The sequence below is a fragment of the Perognathus longimembris genome, chromosome 4, assembly GCF_023159225.1.
Source record: "Perognathus longimembris pacificus isolate PPM17 chromosome 4, ASM2315922v1, whole genome shotgun sequence".
Classification (NCBI taxonomy): domain Eukaryota; kingdom Metazoa; phylum Chordata; class Mammalia; order Rodentia; family Heteromyidae; genus Perognathus; species Perognathus longimembris.
Window position 1 is genome coordinate 2,013,616 of NC_063164.1, and position 10,587 is coordinate 2,024,202.

The 10,587-nt window shown below is 53.5% G+C and overlaps 1 protein-coding gene across 8 annotated transcripts in view; it reads right to left on the minus strand.

Moving 5' to 3' along the window:
* Positions 1-2,937, minus strand: part of Traf3ip1 (TRAF3 interacting protein 1) — a 63,589-nt gene extending 60,652 nt beyond the window's left edge. For all 8 annotated transcript variants that reach the window (XM_048344426.1, XM_048344425.1, XM_048344423.1 and 5 more), the window contains exon 1: positions 2,729-2,937. In XM_048344426.1, coding sequence (XP_048200383.1) covers positions 2,729-2,851 — 123 coding nt within the window. In that variant the 5' untranslated portion in view covers positions 2,852-2,937. The remainder of the gene's footprint in view (positions 1-2,728) is intronic.
* Positions 2,938-10,587: the final 7,650 nt, after the last annotated feature.

Here is a 10,587-nt window from a genome sequence, read left to right on the forward strand (position 1 = left end):
CTGGAGGAAGGAGTATTCAGGAAGTCCACAGCCAACAAGAGAAATCAACCACACAAGGCAGGGGTCAAGATGATATTGTTCAAGGGATTCAAAGAAGTCCATGGGAGCTTGGGGTGCAATCATGTGCAGCCTGACTGGGAAGCCCTTTGCACCCATTCATAACCACAAATCCAGCAAGGACTCCAGAGAGACAGAAAGAGTTCAGTGGAAAGGATCTGCCCGTGCAGCATTTTGCCAACATCACTCAGTTGCCGTGGAGGTAACAGATTCCAGAAACAAAAGTAACCACTTGGTCTAGGTATCCAAAACCCCAAGTTTCAGAGGGTCTTCTCCTCACTTCTTAGGATGGTGGATATCCTGTGCCCCATCACTTTAGTTCTCTCTCTACTGGCCCATCCCCTCAGGCAACCTGGATCTGTAATTGCCTCTAAAGCCAGCTTGCAGGCCAGTGGTTTTCTCTGTTCTTCCCCATGTGAATAACCAGCCAGGGTGCTAGACTCTCTAAAACCAGAGGTTTTCAAAATGCAGTACATTAAACTGAGATTACACCTGTAATCCTAGCACTTTGGAGTCTGAAGCAAGATTCACAAGTCTGAGCTACACATAGGACCCTGTATCCAAAAAGAAATACACAAAAATAAAGGTAGGAGATTACTGTAAAATGAATTTAAATACAACAGTAGTCTCAAAAAAAATGAAACAGAACAGAAAATGTCAGGTACATGGTATATAGTAAGGACATACAGAGCTGAAAGTATCCTAGGTCCACTAGAAAGCATATTCTGTGAGGCAGGTTTTAAAAACAAAAGACAGTCATATGCTATGTCAGCCTTCTTCTCTGGACTCAAACTATCAGGCTTCATTTACATCATGATAATTTCTAAGTAATCTAGAAGATTTCATTCCACAACATGCTACTAAGACCTATGGTTGCCTTTTGTTGTCCTTGTTTTGTTGCCAATCCTGGGGCTTGAACCAAGGCCCTTGGTGCTATCTCTGAACTTTTGTGCTCAAGGCTAGCAGTTCACCACTCAAGCCATAGCTCTACTTTAAGCTTTTTGGTGGTTAGAGAGTTCCCAGGAGACTTCCCTGCCAGGGCTGGCTTCAAACCAAAATCCTCCAATCTTAGTCTCTTGGGTAACTAGGGTTACAAGGGTGAGGCACCAGTGCCCAGCAGCTACTAGGTTTTATTGATTTTGTTTGTCCTATTGGGAAGACAAGTGAAAATGACTATAACATCATCCTGCATATAATATTCCTGGAGCTTGCTCTCTTGGTCCCTGCCTTGGAAAGGTTAAATTATGAGCAGTAATTGCTAGTGTCAAGACATATTATTGTCATAGAATGGAAGCTTATCTTGATGAAAGAAGTTATCATTCATCTATACAGTTAAAACTACTAAGACAGTAACTTGAACACGACAGAGACAGTAAAGTTCACAGAAAATCTCTCTACCTACTACATGAAAATATTTTCCAGTATCTCTAACATCAAGATGACAATTAGTGTATTTACACAGGAGACACGGATTTCAGCATTAGATCAGGAAAAATCTGGAGAAACAGCAGATCTGCTCCTAATGGGACTATGTATCTATTTCTCTACCTGTCTATCTGGCGGGCAAAATTAGTTCCCACCTGAGTGTTCCTCCTCCCTCCCACGGAAATGCTCTGCAACCTGCCTCCAGGTGGCCCAAGGGTGGCCACTGGGTGGGCCACGCTCTGCCCTGCATGGGACCAAACAGGACTAGCATAGCTTCAGCTGTGATGGATGGGTTCACATGTGGGCTCCCTCTGGGTCACAGGGTGGTACTGAGACCGTGTCCCCTTGGAATGTAGGTAGAGCATTTCTAAACACCATTAATTTCAACACAGGGGCAGGCATTCCAGGAGAGTACACGTTACTAGCTAAAGTAGGATGGCCAAAGTAATAATGTTGTTTGTAGAAGAACAAGGTGCCCAACCTACTGAAAAAGGTGATGGATAAGGGTTGAGGAACCAACTGGGTACAGCTATGAGCTCTGGAGCCTGCAAGTTCAACCCCACTCCTAAGTCCCAAGAAGCACCCCAAGCTCCACAGTGCCCTGGGTGCACCGGGCAAACGGGTGCTGTCACCCCCTGTGGCGGCACTCCGGGGTTACCAGGAGCCTGGACAGACCCGTTCAGCAATGAATGTTTGTTGTGCGATTGCTATGTACCTTACAGCTCACCTCACTGGAGACAAACCGACAAAAGAGGTGTTGGTCTCTGTCACTGGGGGATCCACCACCTTGTAAGTGAGAGGAGTCGATTCGAAATGACGGCAGGCTGTGCCATTTATCAATAAATACCAAACTGCACTCTCCCCACCCACCCCCCAACCAAGAAACCTGCAGGCATTTATTTAAAATAATAATAATAATAAATGTTCTTGTGGGATGACCACTGCCCGAGCAATGCGGAGCGAAACCTTGGGGAGAGGCCGTGGGAAGGGGTTAACTCCGTTCTCCCGGGGTTTGGCGGCCCGGGAACCCGGCGAGAGCAGCGGGACAGGCTGGAGGGGGCGATGGGGAAGGCTCCGGGGAGACACGGGCCGGGGGCGTAAGCGGCCCGCGCAGCCCCGGGGGGCCCGCCCCGGGGTGGGCCAGGGCCCCGCGGCCTCGGGCCGACTCCGGGCCAGGCCGCGGGGAGCGGGGTCCCCGGGCCGGACCCCGACGAGAGCCCCGCCCCGGCCCGGACCGCCGCCCCACCTCGGTGATGATGTCGTGCAGGTAGCGGAACGGGGGCTTATTCAGCAGCTTCTCCGTCAGCGGCGGCCTCCGGATCACCTTGCCCAGCGCCTCCTGCGTCCGCCGCACCACCGCGGCGTTCATGGCGGCGCCTGCTGCGCGGCTGCTCGCCCGCGCCCCTCAGCCGGCCCGGACGCGCCTCCTCCCGGAGGGCCGCCGCCGCCGCCGCCGCCGCCTGGGGGCCTCCCCGCCCCGAGCTCCCATCCCACAGTGCACCGCGGCGCGCCACTGCGCCTGCGCGCGCCGCCCGGGGGCCCCCGAGCTCCCATCCCACGGTGCACCGCGCCGCGCCACTGCGCCTGCGCGCGCCGCCGCCCGCCGGTCGCCGAGGCTGCGCGGCCTTAGCAACGGACGGACGCGCACGCCACCCCGCCCCCTCGGCCGACGCCGGCGGTCCCGCCGCGGCTTCCCCGGGCCGCCCCACGGCCTCCGCGGGGCGCGGCTCGTACGGCCCCAGAGGCACGACGCCCCGGTAAAGCCGTGGAAACACGGAGGGTTACAGTGAGCTGTGCGTGGGCCCAGCGCCGGGGCCGGGCTTCCGACCAGCCGGGCCCTCCGGGAGGCCGAGGCCGCCGAGCGCCGGGCTCCCGACCAGCCGGGCCCTCGGGGAGGCCGAGGCCGCTGAACCCCGGGGCTCCGGACCAGCCGGGCCCTCCGGGAGGCCGAGGCCGCTGAACCCCGGGGCTCCGGACCAGCCGGGCCCTCCGGGAGGCCGAGGCCGCTGAACCCCGGGGCTCCGGACCAGCCGGGCCCTCCGGGAGGCCGAGGCCGAGGCCGCTGAACCCCGGGGCTCCGGACCAGCCGGGCCCTCCGGGAGGCCGAGGCCGCTGAGCGCCGGGGCTCCGGACCAGCCGGGCCCTCCGGGAGGCCGAGGCCGCTGAACCCCGGGGCTCCGGACCAGCCGGGCCCTCGGGGAGGCCGAGGCCGCTGAACCCCGGGGCTCCGGACCAGCCGGGCCCTCCGGGAGGCCGAGGCCGCTGAGCGCCGGGGCTCCGGACCAGCCGGGCCCTCCGGGAGGCCGAGGCCGCTGAACCCCGGGGCTCCGGACCAGCCGGGCCCTCCGGGAGGCCGAGGCCGCCGAGCGCCGGGCCCGGGGCTCCGGACCAGCCGGGCCCTCCGGGAGGCCGAGGCCGCTGAACCCCGGGGCTCCGGACCAGCCGGGCCCTCCGGGAGGCCGAGGCCGCCGAGCGCCGGGCCCGGGGCTCCGGACCAGCCGGGCCCTCCGGGAGGCCGAGGCCGCCGAACCCCGGGGCTCCCGACCAGCCGGGCCCTCCGGGAGGCCGAGGCCGCCGAGCGCCGGGCCCGGGGCTCCGGACCAGCCGGGCCCTCGGGGAGGCCGAGGCCGCCGAACCCCGGGGCTCCCGACCAGCCGGGCCCTCCGGGAGGCCGAGGCCGCTGAACCCCGGGGCTCCGGACCAGCCGGGCCCTCGGGGAGGCCGAGGCCGCTGAACCCCGGGGCTCCGGACCAGCCGGGCCCTCCGGGAGGCCGAGGCCGCTGAGCCCCCCGGCTCCCGACCAGCCGGGCCCTCTGGGGAGGCGCGGTCTGATCTCACGCAGAGGCGTTGTCTCTGGGACGTCAGATGGTGTCTTGACCACTTGAGTAACTGGTTTCTAGAGATTGCATTCCTGTTCCCGAAAAAACTAGGGATAATGACAGGGCTCACGCCTGTTATCCCAGCAGAGCCCTCAGGAAAGTCCGTCAGACTCTTTCCCCCAATTAGCCAGCATAAAAGCTATGGCTCAAGGGCTAGGACGCCAGCCCCAAAAGGCATCACAGAATAGAGCGTCACCCTCCCAGCTGATGAGAATTAAATGGTGATTTTTCTCCTGTTGACCAAGCCTGGCCCTCTCCTGCGGTGTGTCTGATTCCTTCTGGCCTTCTGGCCATCATGCACAAGCTCTCTTCAAGCAATTTGGGAGCCTATGGTCTGTTTTTAACACTTTTTTTTTTTTTTTTTTTTTTGGCCAGTCCTGGGCCTTGGACTCAGGGCCTGAGCACTGTCCCTGGCTTCTTCCCGCTCAAGGCTAGCACTCTGCCACTTGAGCCACAGCGCCGCTTCTGGCCGTTTTCTGTATATGTGGTGCTGGGGAATCGAACCCAGGGCCTCGTGTATCCGAGGCAGGCACTCTTGCCACTAGGCTATATCCCCAGCCCTGTTTTTAACACTTTTAATGACTACCTTTTTAATTTCAGTTTACATGCATCCTTGCTATTTTCAACTAGCTACTCAGGAGCCTGAGATCTGGAGAATCAACACTTGAGGCCAGCCAGGACAGAAAATTCCAAGGTACTACATCTCCAAAATAGGGCTGGGAATGAGTACCACATAAACAGAAAAACCTGGAAGTGGTGCTGTGGCTCAAGTGGTTGTGTGCTAGCCTTGAGCAAAAGAAGCCCAGGGACAGTGCCCAGGCCCTGAGTTTAAGCCCCAGGATTGGCAAAAAAAAAAAAAGGCAAGAAGTAGGACTGGAGGCAGAGCTCAAGTGGTTGAGTGCCACCTGAGCAAACCTGAGGAAGCTCGAAGCCCTGAACTCAAAAGCTCAGTACCATAAAGACAAAAAGGGTTTTACTATTCCTCATGTACATCTACATTTCTGTCTGGTATCATACTTGTCCAGTTAAACTTCTGTTTTTGTTACCTTTTGTACAATTTTTCTGGAAACAAATGCTGTCATCATCATTATTATTGTAAGATTCACCAGAAAGTAAACCTACCCCATGATTCAGAAGAAAAGTTTATTGGGGGGAAGCAAACTGCCAGCCCATACAAGATGGAGGTGCGGGGAGATGTGGAGGGAGAAGGAAAAAAGGGAAAAGGAAAGAGGAAGGCAAAAAAAGTAAGAGAAAAGGAAAGAGTAGGGACTGTGTTGAGCCAGATTATATAGGAAAAGGTAGGAGACCTGGCCAGGTGGATGGGATGAGACCTTAGAGAAGGGAGAGGTAACTGCCTCCAGGTGTGCCAGTTACTTAGATAACTCAGGTACTGGGCTCAGACTTAAACAGGCGGGGGGGAGGGGCATCTGCGTGGAGCCCTCCCAAGGGTGGACCTTACATTCCGGCCTTTTAATAATTATGAAAAAGGGCGCCGACTCTTTCTGGTTACTTCCTGCTGGCAAGGGGCACCGACACTAGGGGTGAAAGGTGGAAATGTGGCCCCTCTGGGAGAAGACAAGAAGCAGCTGTCCCTTGGTGCCAGTCCTTAAATGAAGCCTGAAAGAAGTCTCATGAGGCAGCGGCTGTAACTTATTAGGAATTGACCACAAATACTTGTGAGAGTTATTTCTCTAAAACCACCCACTTTTTCCTTTGGCTTGTGGAGTATATCAAACTCAGAATGTCTAGCCTTTGAGAGGGAACCTGTGGGGGGGGGGGTCCCCTGGAGCCCAGCCAGTGTTGCACTCTCCAGGGAATAAGCCAAAAGGTTGGGCCATTGAGACTGATTTTCTAGCCTAGGAAGCATTTTGACTGTGTGGAGTGGTCTGGTGAGGACATAGGCGTCCAATAAGGATGTAGAGGGGGGGTCCATAAGGACGTGGGGGAGGGGTTCACAAGGATGTAGAGTCAAATTCTTGATTCAGGCCTCCCTGAAATGAGAACAGACTGGACAAAAAGGCATCCGGGGTCCCTCTGGCGTGGTCAAACAGAGGACCTGTAGACAGGGGTCACTTACCAGACATGGAGATGGTGTGATGGATCCATAGCCAGCCATGGTAAAGGCGAGAAGTCCGAAGTGAGTTTCCTCTGGTTTTAAGCCGTTTGGTCCAAGGAGGGGCAGTCAAGGAGAGGTGGATTAACCCTCAGAAGAGCAGAGGGAGGAGGGGATCCGGCTGACTCTGTCCCCATCTGAGTCACAGCACCAGCTGTAAGGTTCGTCAGAAAGCAAACCCACATGGGTAGGAGAAAGGAGTTTATTGGGAGGAAGCGAACTGCCATCCCATATAAGATGGAGGTGCGGGAGACAGGGGGAGGAAGAAGAGAAAAGGAGAGAGAGTAGGGACTGTGTTGAGCCAGACTGTGTAGGAAAAGGTAGGATATATGGCCAGGTGGATTGGAGGTGCCCTCAGAGAACTGCCTCCAGGTGTGCCAGTTACCTAGGTAACTCAGGTACGGGACGCAGACTTAAACAGGTGGGGGGCATCTGCAAGGAGCCCTCCCAGGGGTGGACCTTACAACTATTACTATTATCATCCTTAGTTGTATAAAGAGGTTTCAATTCAACATGCCAGTCTACAATTGTAATCGATTTTGATCAGTGTCACCCCTTCTATCTCTTTCCCCCATCTCTCCCAATCAAAATTTCCACACTGAACTGGAGTTTGAACTCAGTGCTTTCTCCTTGCTAGGCAGGTGCTCTACCACTTGAACCACACATCCAGCTCTCATCTTTTTTTCTGAAAATATCAAACTTTCACATTGGAAAGAATTAACTATCCTTGAAGTAGGGAAATTTATACAAATGACCAAGCTCAACTTAGGATGTATGACTCATTAGAAAGGCCTAATTTACAATAATAGTTGCTTTCCAGATTGGACAACCACTTCCAGTAAGTTTATCCAAGGTATTTCTTGAAAACAGAAGTATAGGAGTCTAGCTGGGCTCCAATGGCTCATGCCTGCAATCCTAGCAACTCGAGAGTCTGGGATCTGAGGATCACAGTTCAGAGGCAGCCCAGTCAGAAAAGTCCATGAGACTCTTATCTCCAAAGAACTACCAGAAAACTAGAAGTAGTGCTGAGGCTCAGAGTGGTAGAGGAACAGTGCCCAGGCCCTGAACTCAAGCTCTGCAACTGACACACAAAAAAAATATATAGAATTCTAGGTAGACTGTTCTTCAGTGTGTTGAGGTTGATGCTTGGGCGTGCGTTGGCTTCTCAACTTGCATAGTTTCTGAGTAGAAGACACTGTAGTTCCTTTGGGGCCTCTCACTTGTTCTTGCTAGGTCAACTGGCACTCTGCCAACTTGAACACCTCCAGCCCTGGTTGTTTTTGGGGTTTTTTTTAAATGATTATTTTGGAGCTAGAGTCTCAAAGGCTTTGCCTGGGCTGGCTTTAAAGTGTGAGCCTCTGGATCACAGCCTTTTTTTTTTTTTTTTTTTTTTTTTGCCAGTCCTGGGCCTTGGACTCAGGGCCTAAGCACTGTCCCTGGCTTCTTCCCGCTCAAGGCTGGCACTCTGCCACTTGAGCCAAAGCGCCGCTTCTGGCCGTTTTCTGTATATGTGGTGCTGGGGAATCGAACCTAGGGCCTCGTGTATCCGAGGCAGGCACTCTTGCCACTAGGCTATATCCCCAGCCCCCTTTTTTTGGATCACAGCCTTTTGAGTGACTAAAGTCACAGGCATAAAACCCAGTGCCTGGCTCAGAAGTCTTCTGTAACTCTGACCCTCCTCCTCCTCCTGTTACGTTTCTTCCTGTGTTCAAGATTTCATTTGTGTGTATGTGTGCCAGTCCTGGGGCTTGAACTAAGGGCTTGGGCGCTGTCCCTGAGCTTATGTCCTCAAGGCTAGTGCTCTACCACTTTGAGCCACAGCTCCATTTCTAGCTTTTTTGGTAGTTAATTGGAGATAAGAGTCTCATAGATTTTCCTGCCCAGGCTGGTTTTGAACTGCAATCCTACATCTCAGCCTCCTGAGTAGCTAGGATTACAGGTGTTAACTACTGGCATTTAGCTCAAGATTTTATTTTTATCACGATGTTTTCAGAAGTTTGTGCTTGATTGCACATTGATAAAGAGTTAGATGTTTGGGAGATGGGGAAGACATTTTTGTGTTTTTGTGGAGGCTTTTTGTTTTTGATCCAGGGTTTCACCATGTTGCCCAGGGTGGCATTGAAGATGAGATTCTCTTGCCTCAGCCTTATGAGCAGCTGGATTATAGGTGTACATCAGTGTGCCTAACTTATGTGTGCATTTTTTAATCTAAAAGTTATATTTTATTATGCTTTGCATTGAATAAATTTGAGAATTCAAGTCAATGCATTTCATTAATTATATTTTGCTATCACCCAATCAAAATATAAATAGAATCATTTTTGCACCTGAAACTTATTTTTTTTTGCAATACTGGAGTTTGAACTGGCCTCCTGTTTGCTAAACCTCTGTTCTGCCACTAAGCCACACCTCTTGCTCTTTTTGCATTGGTTTTTTTTTCTTTTTTGTTTGTTTTGTCTTTTTGCCAGTCCTGGAGCTTGAACTCAGGGCCTGTGCACTGTCCCTGGCTTCTTTTTGCTCAAGGCTAGCCCTCTACCACTGGAGCCACAGTGCCACTTCCGGCCTTTTTCTAAACATGTGGTGCTGAGGAATGGAACCCAGGGCTTCAGGTATACGAGGCACCCACTTTACCACTAGGCCATATTCCCAGCCCACGTTGGTTATTTTTCAAATATGTGTGGGTCTGGCTTCCTGCCCAGACATGGTTCTGGGTTTATGTCCTCCTATTTTTGGCTGGGATGGCAAGCATGTACAACCATGCCCAGTTCCTTCTCATTGAGATGGAACCTTGCACACTCTTCTCCCAAACTCAGTCCCCGTCACACTGCACCCAACTATTGATTGAAAGAAGCTTCTTCATTGTCCAAAAAGAAATGTATTCTTTACTGGATGTATGTAACTGTAACCCTTCTAAACATCACCTGAAAAAAATCACCAAGTTAAAATGAAGTCATTTGGATGGGAACTCAGAACTGCCTCCTTAAGCCTGTGCCCCTCAGCCCTTTCGGGGAGGTGAGGGAACAATCCCAGTTTCTCCCACAGCTGTGGAGAGCAGGGTGCCCTCTGAGCACAAGATCTGGCTGCCAGCCATCAGCGAGCCCCCAGCCTGCCCAGGCATCAGGGTCTGTCAGAGGATCTGATGTAAGGCAGTGGGGTCACACAACACCCCTGAAGCCTGACCGGAGGAAAGCGGTGTAGAGTGGACATGTGTTCCTGGACACCAAAGCCTTGGGTGTAAACACATCCCCTTCCTGGCCACCCAGTGCATCATCCAGAGCATCTGCACTGCCCCTGCCCTGGCCCGCCCCCCCCACACCAGAGGCACCCTGGAGGGCATCTGCCTTGGGAAAGCAGGTCCAGGAAGATGCAGCCAAGGAATCTTGGGCCACTCCAGAAACCATGCAAGCGGGTGCAGAGACCAGCCCGGAGCCTGCAGTTCTGGGGACTAGCCTGGTTGTGGCCACTAACCTGAATACCCTGAGCTCCTCATGAATGCTCATGAAAGCATCGCAGAAAAGAATAGAGAAGGTGCAAAAGCCATTCACAGAAAACCAGATGATTGATTGAACGACTTCAAAGCAACCACAGAGAAAGTGTTGCAGACATAAAGGGCTGGCAGGAAAGGCTTTTGAAAGGAGCACTTTGGGAATGAATGAATGAGATAATCGTGGCTATGACTCAGCCCAAGGGAGAGAAGCCACAGAACCAGGTGGTTTCCAGGACCAGCCTCCACTTGGGGGAGGCAGGCAGGCAGGCAGACAGGAAGGACAAAGGCCTGGGGAAGCTGTGTTGGCCCCACCCAGCAGCACATCTGTCAGGAGCCCAGAATGTGGGTCAGGCTTGGGAAAGGGTGGGAGGTAGGTACCCGGCCAGAGAAACCATGCAGCATGGGGGTGGGGGGAGGCAGGGGACTCACCACTCACCAGCCCTGAACCCACAAGGGCAGCGAAAATGTGTTAGGAGCCAGGCACCTGTGACTCCGGCCTGTAACACTAGCTACTTGGGAATCTCAGAATGGTAGGATTGTAGTCCAGGCAGAGAAGTGTGCGGATTCCTTCTCAAGACAGTGGCTGGCACCTGTGATCCCTAGCTAGGTGGGAAGCTGGGAGTGGG